General features: G+C 49.7%; 2 protein-coding genes across 2 annotated transcripts in view; one reads left to right on the top strand and one right to left on the bottom strand.

Annotated features, from left to right (window-relative positions):
* Window positions 1-745: 745 nt before the first annotated feature.
* Window positions 746-17,082, bottom strand: LOC119104770 (innexin inx2). The gene is made up of 6 exons (XM_037228490.1): window positions 16,496-17,082; window positions 12,449-12,625; window positions 7,738-7,907; window positions 5,574-5,664; window positions 3,846-4,003; window positions 746-884 (listed from the first exon to the last, which is right to left on the bottom strand). The coding sequence occupies exons 1-6, from the start codon at window positions 16,760-16,762 to the stop codon at window positions 746-748; spliced, it is 1,002 nt and encodes a 333-aa protein (XP_037084385.1). The 5' UTR covers window positions 16,763-17,082.
* A 5,172-nt stretch (window positions 17,083-22,254) lies between these two features.
* Window positions 22,255-22,298, top strand: part of LOC119104771 (innexin shaking-B-like) — a 5,550-nt gene continuing 5,506 nt past the window's right edge. The window contains exon 1 of the mRNA XM_037228491.1: window positions 22,255-22,269. Within this exon, the coding sequence (XP_037084386.1) occupies window positions 22,255-22,269 (15 nt within the window). The remainder of the gene's footprint in view (window positions 22,270-22,298) is intronic.

Consider the following 22,298-nt stretch of genomic DNA (forward strand, 5'->3'; position numbering starts at 1 on the left):
CAGATAGGGGTACGAACCTCCCGAAAAGGCAGAGATTTCCACTATGGTGCTCAACCTACTAAAAACTCGTCATCAGCTTCAGCATCCACAGAACTTGAATAAGCCTAACGCGCGCCCGGGTGGCCGGATAGATATCGTTCGCCCGGGTGGGGGTCAACTTTTGTGTGTGACCTAACAGGTGTGGTGACCTATTTTGACCTTTATGGATTACACTGAAGATGTATATGCGGTTCCTGTTATCATAAAATTCGAAGTGAGGACCAGAAATTACCCCAACCGCCAAACCCGAAGAGCAATAAAACAGGCGGCTTTGGCTTTGGTCTGACCTGCATACCTGACCCCAGGTCAATGGAATTTGTTCATTCAATTATTGCGCTTCCTATGAAAGTGTCTCAGAAATGTATGGCTTTGTCTAACACTCCGTTGTTGCATTAGATTGAACTCTTCCCTAGAAATTGACTTTGCTGAATCCATGACCTGACTGTGCCCTGCCGTAGGTCAGCGACCTTTCAAGGCTCACGTTATTTTTGGACACCAAACTATATACTATTCAAATATCTACAACAAAATTTGGCGCGGCTCCGCTGCACCGTTCGGTACTATTCCAGACAAGCCTTTGGGTCAGGGTCAAATTAACCCCCAGCGCGTGTTACACACCCTTAACAACCTTGAACAACACCTCGAGAAACACAGCTCGAAATAATTTCCAGCCTGAGCGCTGAGAATGCTAAACCTGCACTGCCCCTTACCAGTCCCCGAAGTTGCACTTCTCGGAAACGAAGTCTGTTGTCTCGTGCGAGCCGTAGCGGTACGCCCTGCTGAGGATGACCTTGGAGCGGACGGCCGGGAAGAAGAGCGTGATCGCCCGGTAGATGACCATCAGACTGTGGGAAGACGGAGAGACGGTCAGCTCGACATTGCGTCATTCAGGGCCATGAACCCGTACGCTCTTTCGTGCAGAGTATGCATGAGACAGGCGGTGAAGAGGTTGGCAGGCAGGTTAAAAGACGAAACGTATAATGTTCCTTCCATGATATTCCAGAGCTAGCATTGGCTGCGTAAAAAGTAAAAATGGATTAAGAGAGAAAAGTGTTGTGGGGGTGCTCAGTTTAGTTGGATGCAGTTAATATCCGTTCAAAATGCTCGCATATCTCATTAAATAACCATCTACTTTGTTGACAGAATTTGCACTGCTGCATTGACCCCTTCGCCATTCTTTTACAGAAGTACCTTACGTGTTACTTTGGGGCACCACAACTTCGAAATTAACTCTTATTTTGCTACTGCTGGAAACGCTTGCGACTGCCGTGAGGCCAAGAGGAGTCACCAAAATAGATACCAGTTTAAAGCTCGATGTTGATTTTTTACGTGTCCATACCTTTTCCTGCCAGGCACATCACTAGGTTCAAATCATCCCATGACGTCAGCACATATCACACGTTACGGTCACGTTCCTGCTCCGCCGACTCTCCACCAGGTGTCTGTCCATCCTTTCACTGATTTTTTTTGCGTATGTCTAGCTGTCCCCATGGGTCTTTAAAGCAAAGTGCTGGCGTGGTGAAGCAGTGACGTAATGGCCATCGGATCATATGTGTGCGTTTGCACATAAAATGCACTTTATAACAGCATTCTCATGAAGCTGGGCACTTCATGCTCGCTTCGATTTTGGCCAATGTGGTGTGTAAAACTGAATGTGGGAAATAGAGGCAAAAAATACATTCAGCAAAATGTCGTCGATGCACGGACTATATAGCGGAACATAGAAATCCCCTCTCAAGGAAGAGGTTCGATATGTATGCAGAAGTCTGGCATGGCATCACTGCGGGCTAGTTTTAAATCATGCTTTTCATCGATACGTTGGAGCTGCGCTGTTCAGTAACGGAATGCAGACATATGCGTTCAAGATTTGAATCATTTGCCGAAGAGTGAGCAGCAAACGTTTGTTTGGCTTGAAAGTCATTTTAAGCATTGCGCCACAGCGATCGCAGTCCAGACCCTACATGCATGCAACACGGCATGCCAGACCTAAAGTAACGTAGACCAAAAACAAGCATCGGGAATCAAACTGGAAATCGGACTCCTGCAATAAAATCGTCTAAAAAATAAAGGCTTAGTTCGGTCCAACCCTCAAAAGTTCATATGGCGAATGCTTGCTGAAAACGGACTGTTTTATTTGGATTGGAGCTCTTTTGTCCAGCATTTATGAATTCTGGGCTGTGGGTTTGAAAAGAATGGATATTGGAGGAATAAAACTTCATGCACCTGGGGATGCATCCGCCGAGACTTAGTTCGCTCAGGGACGTCTGTACGGTGTAGGTGCTTGGTGCTCGGACGGGGCCCACGAGGGGCAACTTAGTCTGCTCATAGCTGATGCATGTAGCTAAATCTGGTCAAATAGGGCGTCGCGAGCATGCTGGTTAAGACAAGGATTAGAGGAGAAGGGCAAAGCTGACGGCTGGCGTTCAGTGATCGTTCCTCTGATCTCGTGATCTAGTGATAGTGATCTGATCTAGTGATCTAGGCCTCGAATGACGTTAACGCTCAGTCCCTCATTTTCCGCAGGGTTTTAAAGCGCCGGAATAAGCCCCTCTGGTTGGTGTTTTGTCTTGTAACGTTCCATACATCATCATGTACATCAAAGGTAGATGACGCGACATAAGCCATGCGCTGACGTCATTGGTAGTGATGGCAACCATGGAAAAGAAAGCAGACTCTTGAATGGTTTTCAACGAAAAATCTTCGCTGTGACCTTAAAAAGTAACTCTGATTCAAAGATCAACTGTCAGGCCCGGTGCTCATTGCCTCTCAAAGCCATGCATTTTTAAATGGCTTGTTAACTAATTCAGTCACACTCCATCAGTAACGCTCCGTCAGTTAAGCTCGCATGAAAGGCAGACCTTCCCATGCATTGATTAAAACTCATGCATGCATTACCACAGATTACTGGCTCCTTAAGTTGGGTTTTTTATCATCCTAGTGATGATGATTGAAGCTCATGGCTGTACGTGCGCCTCTCTTGCCCGAAAGCACAGGGCGTCCTTTCATTCCGGCACTCATCTCCTGTTCACCAGTGTCGAAGTCAAAAAGTTGCGCATAAATTCCAACAGCAGAAGCGAGCCACTGGTAAAAAACATAGGTATCAGAAAGTCAGGGAATAGTGCAATTTTTCACGGATTGGTACGTGACCCAAATAGGTTTTGTCATGCATAAGTTTTAATAAATGCATGGGGATGTCTGCCTTTCATGCAAGCTTAACTGATGGAGGTTTACTGATGGAGCGTTCTTGAGTTAATTAACAAGCCATTATAAAGTTCCTGGCTTTGGGAGCTAATGAAGACTTGACCTGATAGTTGATCTTTGTAGGCACATTCCATCCAAGAGTATGTTGAGTTTTGGCAACAACACCTAACCCCTTTACCCAAAACTTAAACCCACCTTCTGTTAGCGCTGTTAACATAATGACAATGTTGACGATGAATTCACTTAGTGGTGTAACCTGAACCATCACCCAGTTCGTTTGCTGATCTAATGTCATTTACCCCTAATTGGTTCACATAGAATGACGCTGCGAGCTGGCAGACTGACGACCAGACCAGCTCTGGCCGTGCTGACCTGGCTGACCTGTGACCCCTCTGAGGAGAACCCCGCGCAGCGAGCCGACCGACTGACGACCAGACTAGCTCTGGCCGTGTTGACCTGGCTGACCTGTGATCCCTCTGAGGAGGACCCTCCCAGCGAGCCTGTAGACTGACAACCAGACGTGGTCTGGCCGGCTGACCTGGCTGACCTGTGACCACTCGGAGCGACAGCGCCCGCCGTCTGCGTGAGATCAGTCCGAGACTCACATGGTAATGGCCAGCAGGAAGAGAAACCAGAACCACATGGTCAGGTAGATCTTCTCGTTCAGGATGTTGATGCTCAACACGCACATGGCGTCGTGTCGCTCTATGCTGCCGGACGGGCCGTACCGGTGGAATGTACACTTGGTGATGCGCGGGAACACCTGTCCGACAGGCACCGTCGCGTTACACAGAGTCTGTCGCCTCATTATTCGCATCAAGCGGAACGCGACGACACCAGGCGCGGAATGCGGCCGCGCACGGCAGCCAGTCCCTGACATTACGGTCACGCACGGCAGCCACTCCCTGACAATACGGCCGCGCACGGCAGCCAGTCCCTGACAATACGGCCACGCACGGCAGCCAGTCCCTGACAGTACGGTCACGCACGGCAGCCAGTCCCTGACAATACGGCCACGCACGGCAGCCAGTCCCTGACAATACGGCCACGCACGGCAGCCAGTCCCTGACAATACGGCCACGCACGGCAGCCAGTCCCTGACAATACGGCCACGCACGGCAGCCAGTCCCTGACAATACGGCCACGCACGGCAGCCAGTCCCTGACAATACGGCCACGCACGGCAGCCAGTCCCTGACATTACGGTCACGCACGGCAGCCAGTCCCTGACAATACGTCCACGCACGGCAGCCAGTCCCTGACAATACAGCCATGTCCTGGAGAGAACAACACATGTGTAATCGTATTCCGAATATCGATTCCCGGTAGCCGCAGGTTCACTAGTCAAGGCCCAAGCGAGGCCATCAGTCATGTGCTGATCAGCGATTATAACCGAAAATGTCTAACATGATAGAAATAAACACCTTTAAGGTGGAAAACGATCCAAGGTTGGCACGGCACCACATGAAACATACACATTGCTGCACAATTGCGTCATCATTGCTGATTTATAGTTTACACGAGGTCAAATACATCATGATCAGTGGCTGATTACATGCATTATGTACTTGTCAAACCAACGACGGCGATTTTCTGAAAGGCTCATGCTAAATGAAGCATGAAGTTTCTCAGATGCCCATACCGACATCTGACGTCACTGACGTTTGAAGCGTTCCCGTTACTCCTGTCATGTGGCCGTCCTATCGCGTCCTTCCTCGAACGTTGACGTCAGCTTCCGGCGGGAGGGTAACCACGTGACCTGGTCGGGTCCATGACCAGACTGAACCGGGGCTGCATTCAAAGGCAAAGCATCTCCCAAGAATGGTAACGGAAATCAGCAGAGCCCTGCAAATATGCGGCTCCGCGGTCGTGCCGCTGCCGCCCGTTTGTCTGTGAGGCCTGTCAACCATCAGGGCGAGGGATTCTGGCCGCCGAGATGCAAGTAAAGAGTCGTGTCCGGTTTTTCGTGTACTGGGTGTCTCGTTGTTTTGGAAGAGGTTCAACAAAGCTTGTTCACTGGCAGCTTTAATCGGTTTTGGTCTTTGAGAGCAGGCCGGTCCTGCCATTGAAAAATGGAAAGTGATGTGACCTGGATCTGGATCTGGATTTGACCTGACACCACGCGGCCCGCGGCTGGATCTCACCTGACACTACGCGGTCCGCAGCTGGATCTGGCCTGACACCACGCGGACAGCAGCTGGTCCCCATCGGTGTGCCACTGAATTTGACCTGACACCACGCGGACAGCGGCTGATCCCCGCCCATGTGTCCCTAAATCTGACCTGACACCAGGCGGCTCGCGGCTGGTCCCCGCCGATGTGGAGACTGACTTACCTCGTACATGGGGTCTGTGCGTGACTGTGGGTCTTGGTTTACAAAGTCCACCACTCGGCTTCCGTAAGTAGTGAACTCTCCTCCCAGGAATCTGTAACACCAACCGCCGGTCAGATTTATACTAACCGCCGGTCGGATTTAAACCAACCGCCGATCGGATTTATACCAACCGACGGTCGGATTCGAGCCGATCGCCGGTCGGTTTAAACCAACTGCCGGTCGGATTTAAGCCAACCGCCGGCCGGATTTGAACCAACCGCCGATCGGATTTAAGCCAATCGCCGGTCGGATGTGTATCACCCGCCGGACAAATTTGAACTCAGTAATCCAGAAAACCGTAAACCACTCACTGGTTAGACGTGAACTCGTCATTCAGAAATCTGGTAGCACGAATCGCCGATCAAAAGGCAAGCAAAGTACGTTGCGTGCCCCCTTTTTACAGATAACGCTAAAAAGAGCTAAGTACTGGGTTTAAATTTGAGAAGCTTTCACCTCATCAACCTCCCACACATGATCATGCAGAGCTTCTCAGCGCATCAAAACGAACTTAATGAAGCTACAAAGACTCCTACACTGTGGTCCGGTCCGGCACCACCGCTCGGCCGAGCGTGCTGGCCGGCGCCAGACAATGGCCTCTCCCTTGTGCGAGCTGTGTGGACGGTCAAAACTTGCTCACTTATTTATAGTTACATGTCACATTCAGCATGGAATTACTTAGCGTTAGTGTTTGACCCCTCTGCTGGCGTTTTAGCCTTCTGTCAAGGTTCTTCCTCTCCTTTTGTGACGGTTTGTTCAAATAAAACATATCAATTCGGAACTGAATTGCGGTCCTCGCGTCCGGGAAAATTTGATCAAATAGTGCCTAGTTTTCGGGCGATCCATCTCAGATTGGTATGTGACGTGGTGAGCATTCTCCGAACCTGGCTCGCCAGCGCGCCCGTGCGGCCGGACCCGCGGTATCGTCGGTTGAGCAGCGTGGCCGACAAAAACTCCCCAGCTCAAAGCACATGAAACCTATACTCTCGACATTTGGAGCGTGTGCAGTTTATCAGGCGCGTATTGCGTATGTCACGCTAATTCAGCCGTGGCGAACTAAAGTTAGAAGGAAGCTGCAGGAGCTCTACGAGTGTGAAGGTAGCATAGGCGATAGCTATGACAAGGTTAATTGCATGCCGTAGATGTCAATCCCACTTTTTGCGTGTTTTGAAGATAACCGTCATTTCGGTTTCGGTTTCGGTTTCGTTTCGTTTCATTTGTTTCGTTTCGTTTTCTTCAATTTCTGTTTCGGTTTTCAGGTTTTGGCCCAATCCCATTGAACAGAAAAAGTAAATTGCACAAAGCGGCCCCGATTTTTGACACCCGACCCTCACTCCCATCACAAAATGTCTCGTCTAAGCCAGAAAGAAAATCAATTTGATTCAGACACCTAAATTTGAATCCTTAATCTGACGCGGGCAGAAGTATTTGCTGGAATGTGATACGCCGTCACCATAAGGCTCCCTTCCATTGGCTTTATGGTAGAGAGGTAGTTGACCCGTGTTAAAACCACCCCACCACCGCCGGTGGCTGAGGTCAGGGTTGATCAAGTAATGGAATCTATCCATTTACAGTCCCCCGATGGCATGACGGCAAGTTGTGTTTCATTAGAAAAAGAAGGCATATTAATGAGCACGTATAGTGGTGAGGGGACGACGGCAGCAAAGTGCTAACTTGTCGAGACATATCGTGCTATCGCTGACGCCAGTGTGGTTCGAAATCACCTTCTAGAACTTTCAACTTGGTGCTCAGCCAAAATTGCGTCTACAATTATGGTAGATGCAACTGTGCACTTGGTTCTCATGTGTAGTTAATTCATTTTGCCATTTGAAATGCGCATCGGATGTGAATTAAATAACGAGAATGGTTCGCAGCTAAAGGTGACCCTGTAATGATATTGTGTCATAGTATTGTGTGTGCAAATAATATTGTGCTATATGACATGCGCATAGGATGTGAATTAAACACGAGAACGATTCGCAGCTAAAGGTGACGCTGAAATGATGATTGTGAGCCACCAGGAGACAACTACTAAGCGCGTTTTAAGCATACTAGAGAACATGTAAAATCATTAACATCTCTGACTCCGCCGCCCGTTGAAGACGAGCGGCTGCTACCCGGCGCTTACTGGTTTGTGATGACTAGCTGAAGGACGATGTTCACCAGGTTCAGCAGCTCGCAGAACACGTACTTCATGGCCCAGGCCGTGTGCGTGCCCCACTGGTAGTACAGGTAGTCAACCATGATGTCTTCCTTCTTCTTGCGCTCCTCTTGGTTTATGATCAGGTAGTTGAGGCCCTGGGGGAGGACTCAGCGGTGAGGTGACCGCGAAGACGACCTAAGGTAAAAATTCGATTTCTTGAAACATTGAACTCTTGAGATGCAAATATCGGGCACGTCTGCAGCATAATCCACCATTTTTCTAAGGCAGTTAAGCTTGGTAGGATATGACAGTTCGACAAGATGCGAGTTTGGCGACACATGACATTCCGTGTGGTTCATGACAGCTATCAACCTCTAATTTTCGACTGACAGACTCCCAGCTGTCCGCCCAAACGTAGTGCCAGCAAATCAATGCTTCCCAGCTTGCACAGACCTTAGCTTATTGCGAGGCGCCGGCTGCGGACAGCAGGCTAGGGACCAGGACCAGATGGACAGCTTCAGACAGCAGGTGAGGGACCAGGACCAGCTGGACAGCTGCAGACAGCAGGCGAGGAACCAGGACCAAATGGACAGCTGCAGACAGCAGGCGAGGGATCAGGACCAAATGGATAGCTTCAGACAGCAGGCGAGGGACCAGGACCAAATGGACAGATACATAGGACAGCTTGACAGCGCCGAACAGCAGTCATTTTGTCATCATTATTGTGATCTACGCAGTGCCAGCTTGTTCCGAAATGCGCAAAATGGGATGAGAGATTCCCTGGACAATCGTTGTTTTTTGTGGTTGTTTTTGTTTGGTTCTTTGCTGAACGCTGATCTTTTTACTGAGCACATCCTTACATTGCCACTAAAATAATGGGATATTGAATATTGATGAGATAAGGACTGCACTTCTTCTCACAAGCAGGTTGTATATGAGTTGCATGTTGCATGTACTGGTAACGTGATAAAGCGCAACGGAAGGGATAGCTTAAAATTAGCACTTAGACTTTGCAGTGTGCAAAAATAAGCAAACACAGCTCTGTATTGCAAGCAAACCTAACTTTAAATATGTAAACTGTCTTCTGAAGGAAGCTTCGTCGTTGTCAACTGCATGGCCCGGTCACCTGGATATCCCCTTATGAAGCGGCATTCGGCAAATGTGATGAGTGTTCATGCAATTGAATCAGAGCGGCGGATGACAATTAGCTCGCTCTTAAAGTGCATCACATGCTGCCCATCTTTTGTGTACTTCTGGTATAAGACATGGCAGGATAACACATGGTGTGATCAACAAAAACACATAGCGGGATAAAATATGGTGGGATGACCGAGCAGCACATGGTTGGGTAACCGAACAAAGCATTGTTGGATTTTCCAATAACAGCCGGCGAGACATCACCTCAGTAATATATTCATAGAAATATGCAGCGGCAAAGCATGAGTAAAGCATGCCAGATCAATGGCATTAATTCTTTCAACCATAACCCAGAAGAGGAAGGAAGAAAATTAGCCTAAACTTAACTACTACCTAAACTTAACTAAAAACTGAAACTACGACCTCTGGCTTTTGGCCGGAGGTCGTAACAGCACGACGGACGGCGAACGCTGAAGGCATCTGGACCTGACGCGGTTGTTTCGGTCACTCATTAACCATTGCCAAGGGTGTTATTTTCTAGTGGTTGTGGTTTCTGCGCAGCTCGGCGGGAGAGAAGTGTAAACCTTCCTTTGTCTCGCACAAACCAACGGACGTTTGACCCAAAGGCCAATAGTGCCTTACTTGTCACCATGTTGATTGTCATGTCAGTTTTTTATTATTTATAGTGCAGATGAGCGGAAAGAGCCGAGATAGCCGGCGCAGATAGCCGCCTACATGCCCGAGATAGGAACCGGCGCTACCCTGCCCGTAAACTAACGGGGGGGGGGGGGGGATATCACGTTCCCTACTCCCGTTGGCAGAGGCGTGCAAAGGTTTCATGCTTGGGAAGGATGCAAATTTGCCACATTCGAATGGCAATGAAGCCCACTACAGCATGGTCCAGACACAGAGTGCACATCCTGGTCGCATGACGAATGCTCCTCCCATGTAGAAACGCGAACGCCGGCGTGCTGCTGCCCGATTAGGTGGGCGGGCGTCTTGACAGCACGTGCTATCGTCACACAAGGAGTCGGTAGATAAGATAGCGTCGCTGTCCGCCAGCGACTGGCTGGCGAGACGGGCGCCCGGAAAAGCCAGCCCACGGAGCAGACGCTCAGATGAACAGTCACCGAGCGACGAGAGTGGACAGTCACCGAGCGACGAGGTCAGATGAGCAGTCACCGAGCGACAAGGTCAGATGAACAGTCACCGAGCGACGAGGGTGAACAGTCACCGAGCGACGGGGGGGAACAGTCACCGAGCGACGGGGGTGAACAGTCACTGAGGGACGAGGGTGAACAGTCACCGAGCGACAAGGTCAGATGAACAGTCACCGAGCGACGAGGGTGAACAGTCACCGAACGACATGGGTGAACAGTCACCGAGCGACAAGGTCAGGTGAACAGTCACCGAGCGACAAGGTCAGATGAATAGTCACCGAGCGACGAGGGTGAACAGTCACTGAGCGACGAGAGTGAACAGTTGCCGAGCGACGAGAGTGACCTGCTCACAGTCGCTCACTTCCGGCCAGCGGGCGTCACGTGGTATCTGCGGGTGTAAGCGCCTCGTTGAGGAAGTCCTTCCTCGCTCCGCTCGTTCAAAACAGGCGGAAATCTCGAGAAGGCAGGACGAAGAGGCCGAGATAGCACGTACAAAGAGGCCGAGATACCACGTACAAAGAGGAAGCCCAGGAAGCTGAGGATCTGACGCGTGCTAGATACCCCGCGGTATCTGCGGCACGCACGTGCGTAAACGCGTCGAAGGATCGCTTGAAATTACTGTTGAAGGTGCCGTCTGACCAGGCTTGACAATCAGCCGTGATCTGGTCTCTGGTATATGACGCGTCTGACCAGCATAAAATCGATGCCGAAGTCTGACGAAGTTAATTTGTATAGTGTAAGTTCAAATATGGTTAGGACTGAAACATATCCCACGAAGCGATTGAAAGACAAGATGTGGACATGGATAGACAAAGAAATAAAAAATGGTAGAATGACGGAGTATCGAATAAAAGTTCGAAACCGAAAGAGATCAATCGTAAAATGAAGACCGAACAGCGTGCGGTGGGTTTGCATATCAAAGTTAAAGTTATAAAAATTAAGCTACCAGAGCAGAATAGGCCGGACAGGAAACCCATCGACGTTATGCTAATGCTCAGCCGGGGTCTACAACCGAACGCAAAACGGGTCAGTCCGCAGTTATTCTCGGGATACGCGTAGAAAACAAAATCGCATTATGATCGCTAAACGGATTCTGAATTTCAATTCGGGTGCACTGCTTACGTGAAATCCAGTCCACTGGCGGGTTGCATGCACACCGCATGCTTCCCAAAAACTTTTCTAGTTTAGGCTTTTGTTCCATTTCTCAATTTTTTGCGTTGATGCATACTATATCAGTCATCTGCCATGGCATACACTTGCGTTTAGATATCTTTCTTGTTGATGTTCATACCTGTCAATAGTTGCCCCAGATTATTTCCGTTCCCCTGTATTACATTTCATTATTTTGAATCAGCTGTTTTGCCGACAACCAAGCTTTCAATCACCAAACGAATTTAACACTACATGTTACGATATGGCCAGGAACGGTTTTACCCCTTTCTGACACTGCGCCACACTGAACCCAGTTCAGACATCTCAATTAAGGCCAATTATAAAGAATTGCCTGGCATGACAACAGTCCCCATATAGCTTAAGTCGTCTTTTGTGTCAAAAAGTGTCAAATGATTGCAAAGTTGTCAAAACATTTTAATCTGATGGATGAACATTAAACCCTTTTCAGGACCTAACAATACCTGACATGACCGGGGAGTTGACTGGCCAAAACTAATAAACTAGACGCGGAAGATAGGCCGAACGTATGTTCAATTCGTGATTCTGTGCCTCGTCTCAATGTGTCCATAATACTATTTCATATCGACATCAAAACTGACGTTGATGCCACCACTGCAATGTTCTCCGAGCCGTCAAACTCAGAATTAGCGATGCAACTAACGTGCAATCGGGGCTTTACGACACAACCAGTCGGTGATGCCAAATGACATTGGGGATTTTCGACACAATCAGTCACTGATGCCAAATGGCATTCGCGATTTACGACACAATCAGTCACTGATGTGAAATGGCATTGCCTGCGGCTTTCCTGAAAGGAGCGTGCATCGCGGGAAAAGAAACCCATAGCGATTTTATTTGAAGTGATAGAATATGTAGACTGTTACCTATTTACGCACTCTACGGGGTCTTTTCAAACTTCATAAACATCTACATCTTCAAGTCAATAACACCTGCATGATCACCACCTTACCAACACTGATCACGTTCATGGCGTTACCTATGCTGACCACGTTGTGTGGCGACGGTGCCCGTCATCAGCTGATCAGATGTGACCACACCGCAGCGGGGGGGGGGGGAGGGGGGGGGGCGTGCTTTCGGGACACATGGCACATGCGAGACTGACGCCGAGAGCTCAGCCACAGCTGCCCACTAACCGGACCAGCTTCTGCCGGCTGCTGCCAGCTGCTGCCAGCAGGCCGGCTGCCCACTAACCAGGAGGCTCATACCTGAAGCACGTTGTTGACCTTGTCGGTCTGAACCATTTTCCAGATCCAGTGGGGCACGTAGAAGCTGATAGCCTGCAGGAAGAGCACGTACGGCACCCACATGTAGTAGTTGTGGTACTTGGTCTCTGTGTCGGGCGTGGACGGCCCCAGGCCCTTGTGGGCCACTTCCAGGCCCGCCTGCGGGCACAAACAGTCAGCTGTCAGAGGGCAGCCGGGTCATGTGGGTCTCAGATGTACGGGATGTTCCCTCTGCCAAAGCTCAGAGGGAACATCCCGTACAAAATGTAGGGGGGTACAACGCAAGCATCAACAGCTCCGAGCGTCCAAGAAATGCTGGTGTAACTGAGGCTTTTAACTGAAAATGTAGCTGGTTGAAGCACTTGGTGCATGCTGTGAGCGAATAACTCAGATGGTTGACCATGAGCACTGACCCTAGTAAATGTCGTCCAGTAGGCGGTTTTTTTGTGAACTTGTGTGCAAATGCACGTACCAGAGGCCTTCATGGGCTCGGCAATCCATGGGGTACCAGTTTGAAATTGGTCACGGGATGTGTTGAGCTATAAATTTTATGAGAAGTAGGGGTATGGGTGAGGGTACGTATGGACAATACGTTCACGAAATCTCCGACAAACACTTCGGGAAAACTACGCAGTCATATTCCTTGCGCTTGTTCCAGTTATTATCAGTTTGATTCACTCTGATTTTGTAGTCATCGCATGAAGGTAAACCTGGGTGTAAAATGTCCTGAAATTATGCCATAATTTAAAACGTCAGCATTGAAAAATGCAATCAGCTCAATAACGGATCGGTACAAATAATAAGGATGGGAGCAGGAGCGACAGTGGGTATGGGCACTGCCTCATGGGCGGCCGGTAGCTTTGGTTAAGGAAATGTAACCTGTTGAGGCATCTAGCACGAACAATCCGCATGAAAAACGTTACGCTGGATATTTTGAACGTTGACATGCCCTTCGCATGTCAGGCTCAGAAACTGGCCGGTGCGCCGTTAGTGTCGCATGTCAGGCTCAGAAACTGGCCGGTGCGCCGCTAATGTCGCATATCAGGCTCAGAAACTGGCTGGTGTGCCGCTAGTGTCGCATGTCAGGCTCAGAAACTGGCCGCGCGCCGCTAGTGTCGCATGTCAGGCTCAGAAACTGGCCGGTGCGCCGCTAGTGTCGCATGTCAGGCTCAGAAACTGGCTGGTGAGCCGCTAGTGTCGCATGTCAGGCTCAGAAACTGGCCGGTGCGCCGCTAGTGTCGCATGTCAGGCTCAGAAACTGGCCGGTGCGCCGCTAGTGTCGCATGTCAGGCTCAGAAACTGGCTGGTGCGCCGCTAGTGTCGCATGTCAGGCTCAGAAACTGGCCGCGCGCCGCTAGTGTCGCATGTCAGGCTCAGAAGCTGGCTGGTGAGCCGCTAGTGTCGCGTGTCAGGCTCAGAAGCTGGCTGGTGAGCCGCTAGTGTCGCGTGTCAGGCTCAGAAGCTGGCTGGTGAGCCGCCAGTGTGCGTGTCAGACTCAGAAGCTGGCTGGTGAGCCGCTAGTGTCGCGTGTCAGGCTCAGAAACTGGCCGGTGCGCAGCTAGTGTCGCATGTCAGGCTCAGAAGCTGGCCGGTGAGCCGCTAGTGTCGCGTGCCAGACTCAGAAGCTGGCTGGTGAGCCGCTAGTGTCGCGTGTCAGGCTCAGAAACTGGCCGGTGCGCAGCTAGTGTCGCATGTCAGGCTCAGAAGCTGGCCGGTGAGCCGCTAGTGTCGCGTGCCAGACTCAGAAGCTGGCCGGTGAGCCACTAGTGTCGCGTGCCAGACTCAGAAGCTGGCTGGTGAGCCGCCAGTGTACGTCAGGCTATGATCAGCGTTGCCGCGCCGGTCTGCGTACCATTTCGAGCTTCTCACGCCCTGGCTCGTCGTTCTACAGGAATGTTTTACGGTGAGAAGCCCTGCGATATGGCTGGATTGGCAATCCTTCGAAGGCAGCCCAGTTAACGACAAAGTGACGTCAGAACGGAGCACATGACGTCAGAACTGGCCTCACCCTGGTCGGTGATGCGCTCTGAACCGCTCTGAAAACCTTATCTCTGCAAGAATCATTGTACAGTTGGTGCTTGTCTTAGAAATAAGTGGAACGATTTTAAAAGAGTCAGGTGGTATGACAGCTCCATAAAATTTGGGAATGGTTACAGAGTGGGTGCAACTATTTGCAACGTCCCCACCACGAGCCACGTCCGAAATCCAAGCAGGTCGGCTGTTACAAACCAGGTATTTTTCAGATCCGATACATTCAACGTCATCGTCGTATCTCATGGAGCAGTATGCTCACTGCACTTCAAAAATAAAAGCAATGCATTTGGACGTAAAACCACCTTCGTTTGTGGGGACCAAAAATACAGCGCAATTCAAAGCCCCATGGAAACCATCAACGACGACAGGACTTCCCAAACTTCTCCGCACACTGCCCTGCAGGGGAGAGGGCGATCTGTGAGCCACATAGGGTTTCGCTGACTGGAGCGGACCCCAAAACGCGCCATCTGGTGGAGACCAAGCTAGCGGGAAGGTAGTTTCCGGGATTCATCAGTTTCGTTTTCTCGAAGCTAAGACTTTTGCTATCGTTTCCGCCGTCCTCTTACATTAAATTTTTTCACCGATTTTTTTTTAAAACTTAATCTTAGAGATGTTGGGGTGGAGGTAAATACCCTGAAGACCCTGGGACATGGACATAATATTGCACAATGCGTTTGGGGCCGAGCAGTGAAATACAACAACTTACCATCGAGATAAGCTAATAAACGGGTATTCCCCCGGATTTTACTTTCTTCTCAATGTTGAGCGAGCTGAAGCCCAAGTTTGGGAGAAGGGAGGGGTGGGGGAGGGGGCAAGAGCCCAAGCTGGTGTCCCTTAAACGAAAAAGACAGCTACAACCCTGTCCTGGAGTGCCATGCAATTCGGTAGTAAAGATTTGCTCGCATTGCTTTTCTACAGGCCCTTTTCACGATATCATCATTTACGAGTAAATTGACACCTTCCGGAATCTTCCTTACGAACAGTTCTTCGGACTCAGAATGCGTCCCGTGTTTGATTCACAAACGTCTCAACTTGAATGACTTATCGTAGGCACGTATTTACTCTTTCGTCACGCATCGAGGTTCGATCGCAGCCAATTGGGCACCGCACAAGCGAGGTTACTTTTAAGTTCCAGTCACTCAGCGGTCAGGTGGATAGTCACTATCTATCTATCTATCCTATGACTATCCACTATCAGGTGGATAGTGGATAGTCACGCTTGCACAGGTGGCCCAAGTTACGGTATGTGATGATATCTGCTCCCTTGTAAACGTTTCCACCATTCGAAATTTATCTACGCAGTAGGATCCCAAATGGAAGTGCCGAGGATTCGGACACCCACTCTTCACTAGCAATTCGTAGTCATTCTTGGCATACGAATATTATTCTAGTTCATAAATGTCGTTAAAGGAATTGGACGCATCACAAAGTTTCCACACCTCTTTGATTCAAAGTGGTGCAAAGTAGTAATGTTAAAAGGTACATTTGCAACCCTACGACAAGTAGGTCAACAGACATGATCCCTCGCACGTTTCGTTCAGTTAACGGCATCGTAACGTTATGGCTATATGAATTGCGAAATCCGTACGAACGGCACTCTACCTGGTACTGTTCTCAGCTCGCGTATTGAAAGAAGCATTTCGCAGTATTGCGGCAAATAGCATGAGCAATCGATCAAAATAAAACGCCGTGCGAGTAAGGAAAGAACGTCAAAACTTTCCCAGCATGAAACCCAACAACTTGATTAAAGGGTCCCGTTCCATCCCAGTGACGTCACAGCCTATGCGCGTCCGCATGGCGAGACATACGCGTTCAAGTTTGTTTCCGGCCACCACCTTGTCCATTTAATATGCAGCTGTAAATGTCGTTATCAATTCGTCAGAGTGATCGAAAAAGATGGAAGCAAAGGCGCATAGGACCTAAAAGGCAAACAGGGGAATACCATGAAACACTTCCAAGCGTCCATCGCTCAGCCTCCAAAATATGAAACCACACCTGGCCGTCCGAGGTGGACGGTAGCGTGAACGTGCTGGAGATGAAGCAGAACGTCTCAATTACGGTGTCCGGGAGCGCATCCTTATCTCCTAAGCAGGAGATCTTGTCGCCGAGGTACTGGGTGGCCGTCACCATCAAGCAGCTGCCCATGACGAAGACGAAGGTCGTGCGATAGTGGAGGCGGAACACGAAGCTGTCACCGCGCGGCTTGTTACGCGAAGCAAACAGCTTCGTCTGTGACGAGAGCGGGCCCAGCACGGACAGCATCGTGGCGGCGAGGCTGGCTCCTGACGAGCTGTTGCTACGTGAGGGAAGGTGCCAAGTTCGGGCAGCTTAGTCAGCAGCAAGTGCAGTCATTCGCCTCAGCAGTGGGACGTTTCCTGTTGGCGGCAAATGCTTCTTGCAACGGTTTGATCTTGTCCGATGTAGCTCCGTATTCAACGCGATATATGCATACAGTGCCTTCAAGACAGGTCCTGAGCTGGCTGCGATGTCGTGGTCTTCAGGGTCGTTGTTGTCTTGTGCAATAGCGGGGCAAAGCACACCCTCACCAATGCTCCACGTCCACAACCTGAGCGGGCCTTGAGAAACTCTGGCGCACTAGTGCAGGTGTTTCTAGCGCATATAGCGTGGGCTTATCAGCAGCCCCACGCTACGCTTTAGCAAAGTCTGAGTCCTTATCGGGCTCTGCCGGAATGTGGCCGGCCACTCTGAGTCAGAGCGTCCGATGGTAGCTTTGATGGAGGTCCGCGTGACTCGGAGTCGGGGCGTCCGGTGGTAGCTTTGACGGAGGTCCGCGTGACTCTGAGTCGGGGCGTCTGGTGGTAGCTTTGATGGAGGTCCGCGTGACTCGGAGTCGGGGCATCCGGTGGTAGCTTTGATGGAGGTCCGCGTGACTCTGAGTCGGGACGTCCGGCGGTGGCTTTGATGGAGGTCCGCGTGACTCGGAGTCGGGGCGTCTGGTGGGCTTTGATGGAGGTCCGCGTGACTCGGAGTCGGGGCGTCTGGTGGTAGCTTTGATGGAGGGCGTGATCCGCGTGACTCGTGTCGGGGCGTCTGGTGTAGTGGTTGATGGAACTCGCAAGGGTCGCGCTGGGGTAAGCCGCACTGCTAACTGCTGTGCCTGCATTTCAGAAGTCGTGAGACGGTCGATGCGCAGTCCCCGTTAGGCTAACATTAGTCAAGTATGTTTGGTAGCTGCATAAAGCGGGGAGCGAGCAGCGCCGAGAAATAGGCACAGGGGGCTGCGCGCGCTTGAACGATGGCACGAGACAGTTAGCGTTCATGCCTAACCGTCCAGTTACCGCAAACACCGAGCCGGATAGAGGGGAGCAGCAACAGAGCCAGGCTATAGGCGTGCAGTCCTTTCATGGAGTTGCTTCCCGTCACAAAGGTGAATCGTTGCCTCATCCGCTCCGCGATTCCATAAGAGTGCAATTATCTTTGCAAAGGCATGGGCCTTTGCATTGATGTGATGCGATTTATATTTGCACCAGTTGCGCCTCTGTTGTTGGCCGTGGCCTGTCGGGACGACTTTGGCTCTGTTGTATTTGTTATGCTCAGGGAGGCAGCAAAACGATGAGTGGTGAGGCTGCGAACTTGCATGCGAAGCGCTCAAGGAAAAGTCAGTGGGGGATGAGCTCGGACGTTAGTGACAAAGTCGCAGAACAGATAGTGGAACGCATTTTTGGCTCGCGGCTTAAGCCGCGAACCACAAAGTCAAGAACAAGTGTCAAAGTCATCCGTGGATCACAAAGTCGGGGACAGTCATCCGTGAACCACAAAGTCAGGAACAAAGTCATCCGCGGACCACAAAGCCAGGGACAAAGTCATCCATGGACCACAAAGCTAGGGACAAAGTCATCGTGGATCAGAAAGTCAGGTACAAAGTCATCCGCTGACCACAAAGGGGCAAAAATCAACTGTTCCCAGATCTTTCCAAAGCCAGAAATCCTGATCAGCAACAAATGCCCTCTCGTAATGGAGGATAGACACCGGCCCAGAATGCACCTCTTTACGGCGCTGGCCAGGGGGCGGTGGGGGGGGGGGGGGGGGTCGACGAGAAACATGCGCTGCTCCAAGAGCGGCCACTCGCGTTGGGACCCATCGCTCAGCGCAGCAGCTTGGCCGCCGGCGCACACAGCTGCGGGAGCATCTTGTCCACCGTCTCATGTGCTGTTGAGTTGCTCCATATGCGTGACTTGTGGTTACCTGAAACACCTTGTCCACCCTCTCATGTGCTGTTGAGCTACTCCATATGGGTGGATTGTGCTTACCTGAAACTGGTATGCCACGTGCGGAAGGTTCTATGCTTTCAAAGCTCACTCGGGGATCACTGCAGGTCCAACTATTCTGAGAGGAAAGGTGCGATATGTGGTAGCCTCCTAGAGCTGGATCCGGAGCGGACGCCACGGTGACGTGGTGTTGGTCTGTTGTGGACGTCGCGGGATCAGCATTAAACCGGGACCTTGTAGTGAGCTTCGCCTCCGCAGCGTAAGCGTCAACGATATCACAGGATTTCGACTGTTAACAGTCGACTGCAACATGCCACTATGCGGCCATTCAGCGATACCACGGATAGTGTACAGAGTAGGATGGCAAGCTGTATGCGTCAATGACATCACACAGAGCAGTTGAACCAGTATCCTAGTGGGAGATTTTGGCTTCGTCGTCCTGAAAATGCGTTCTGATGCCTTTTTTGAAATGGTTTCATGTAAATGTCACCATAGCGCATTTGAAAACCATATCAAGAACCATATACCTTATGTTATGACATCCCCAATCATTGATACCTTCACGTGCTGTATGAGTTTGCCTGAGAACGGCAGTTTAAATTTACGCGCCCCCAGCTATGAAACACCTAAAAGTCACTGACCCGTGTGTGGGTCTGAGCTGCTTACTAAGGCCCCTACCTGAAAATTACTGACCGGCTGCTGGAAGACTTTTATATCCCAACCTTTCCGGAAACTATTTTCAATGGCCCGAACCCACGGACAAGGTCTTTTTTGAAAATTTGTGGTATTCTGTGTTTGCGTATGTCAGTAACATGATGTGAACGAAAAAAAGAACCGGGTCACATTCAGGCACGTTCTTGCTTATACTGAGCCGAGGTATGTGCATCCATTGGATATATTTTTTCGCCTTCCAGTGCAGGTTAGCTGCAGAGGTAATTGGTTTCGAGTTTTGGCAGCTTTTCCATCATCGTTTGCTTTACCAAAAGGATGTTTTGGTTCGATAGGCATAAATCCGCGGATAATCTCACAGATCATCTTGTTTTGGCCGGAATACATTAGCCCCACGTGATCTCTGATGATGGTCCAGTGTGACCGCGTGCCTGCTGACCGGTCCTAACTCACGACTTGTATATACGTTTACTTCCTCTGGTTTTTTCGCTATGTCGTTGCACCCTCGAGATTGACCGACACCCTCGAGCTTGAAGTGTGCCAAACTCGATGCACCAAGCCGGTTATTGGGCTGCCCCTCTTGGCTCACCACGTGGCTCTGCTCACGGTCCTTTTTTCTTCTTTCTTTCCTTTTTTCCGAGACCACTTTTTACTCTCCGAGACCAAGAGCAGTGTAGCTCTGGTGAGAGCGTCACGTCCTGGTTTGCAAGTTTGCCATCTATCACCGATTGGAACAAGGAATGACTCATAGTCAGGTGACGCTTGCCGTGGGCCCAACAGCGTTGCAAGGTCATTTTAGACGCGCATAATGGGATATTGTGGTTTCCATACAACCCTCGACATGGCCCGCTGTACAAATTGTAACTCAGGTAATGAAAGTATTTCATAAGGAGGATGAAGTTGTTGAATTCCAGAGATAATTGGTTAACTGATTATCTGCAGCCTTTCGTCGCCTGTTGGGGCTCTTTGTTATTTCATGACATTATGCTTTTATTTTTCACTCCCCTCCATGCGTTTTGTTAATTTAATTTCCGTGACTATAATGCGAAACTAACGGATTAGTTGCTTGATGTGCAGATTGAGAACACTGTTACTTTTAATGTTAACACGAACTTAGTGTAGTTAACACGAACTTAGTGTAGTTAACACGAACTTAGTGTGGTTAACACGAACTGAGTGTAGTGACACGTATGTCGGTGGTGCAAGATAGCCCCGCTGCCGACGCGCCTTTAAGCACCAAATCACCACCACCACACTGACATGTATGTCCTGCAGTTGAATTTTTGCACGCATGCACCTGGGCGATGTCCTACATTGATCTGAAAAGATCACGCATGGGCGATGCCTTCAGTGCAACAGTGCTATACCGCATCAGCAATCACCTCAAAGAAATTTGGCTTTACGCCTTAAAGCACTCGATCTATTTCACAGCGGCTAGCTGCTCACGGAAATGCACAAAGCTCTAGCATGTCTCCCTTAACACGCGCTCGAGTGGGGGGTCAGATTGACCCCCGAAGGTTTTACAAAACGTTTCCGAACGCCGCACCAAATTTTGCATGTCTGTAGACATTTAAATAGCAGATCGTTGGACATACAAAATTTAGATGTACCATGCAAGGTCGCTGACATATGGCAGGTCAAAGTCAGGCCATGTTTTTAGCGAAGACAATTCCTAGAGAATCGTTTAATCTGATGCAACAACGGGGTGTTTGACGAAGCCATACATCTCTGAGATGCTTTCCTAGGCAAAACAAGTAGTGAATGAGCAAATGACGTTGACCTAATGCCAGGTATGAAGGTCAGATTAAGGTCAAAATCAGCCTGTTTTATTACTCTAGGGCTTACTGTATGGGATAGTTTCTGGTATTCATTTCAAATTTATTGATAACAGGAACCGCATTATACACATTTCATTAACTTGTAAGAGGTCAGAATAGGTCATTAACCCAAGATGACCTAGGTCGACATTTTGTTTTTTGGAGCATTCTGCCTAGCGTTATCTTTGTTGCTTATTGAAATGCAAAGCTCAAAGAAGTCTTGTATGATTTTGTCACCATGATCTTCAAAATGCCAAATAAGGTCACTGACCTTTTGACCTGAAATGAGTTTGTGGCCTTTTGCTCAGAAACACTTATCTACATTTTGTTTTGCGGGCACTTTGGAGACCAACCTAGAATTTGACCTTGTTTGACCTTATTTGACCTAAAGGTCATGATCTAGGAACCTAAAACTGTTACCTAAGTGAGTTTACGTACAGGTCACACACCGTGCAAATTTGGTGTGTCTAGCCTTCTTAGTTCCCGAGATCTCAGGCGGGGGTTCAAATTGATCCCCCCTCCCCCCCCCCTCCACCCGATCGAAGGGTATCTAGCCGGCCACCCGGGCGCATGTCAACTTCTCAGTCAAGCTGCCAGCTCAGATGCGAGTGTGAGCTGAGTGTTGAAGCTTATCAAATTTGGAGGGGCAGATGTCAAAACGATGGTCACAAAACGACATCGCGTTCTCATATCACACGATTTAAGGGTGAAGTAGGCATTAGGTGGGGGGGGTGGGTTGTGACATGGGGGGGTTCAGGTCTCTTCACGTACATAATATAACAACTGAGGTGGTTGTCGTTAAACCTCTACGAAGAAGCAGAGGATCTCTTAAAGGTATAAGAACATCTGATGAAATGTGTTACGTAATGATCAAGAGCGTTGACCTCTTTCTTTTCAGGCTTCTCCGGTTGTTCTGGTCAAAAGAAAGTTATCTTTAAACTCAGATAATAGCGCATGACAAACAGCGTCTTGGGTACTCATATCTAGACTTGGTCTCCATTTGTAACTTCCGCCCTTCGTGAACGTTAAATGAATTATAATGGCCCAGTCTCCGGTATGTGCCTTCTGTCATGTCGCTCTCTT

The sequence above is a fragment of the Pollicipes pollicipes genome, unplaced genomic scaffold (genome assembly GCF_011947565.3).
Source record: "Pollicipes pollicipes isolate AB1234 unplaced genomic scaffold, Ppol_2.1 Scaffold_6052;HRSCAF=7182_pilon_pilon_pilon, whole genome shotgun sequence".
Lineage (NCBI taxonomy): Eukaryota > Metazoa > Arthropoda > Thecostraca > Pollicipedomorpha > Pollicipedidae > Pollicipes > Pollicipes pollicipes.

Coding starts and splice junctions, on each gene's coding strand:
- LOC119104770 (XM_037228490.1), bottom strand. CDS start 16,762: ATGCTGTCCGTGCTGGGCCCGCTCTCGTCACAGACGAAGCTGTTTGCT. Junction 7,908..12,448: donor AGGTCAACAACGTGCTTCAG/GTATGAGCCTCC, acceptor GTCCTCCCCCAG/GGCCTCAACTACCTGATCAT. Junction 5,665..7,737: donor CAGCTAGTCATCACAAACCA/GTAAGCGCCGGG, acceptor TTGGTGTTACAG/ATTCCTGGGAGGAGAGTTCA.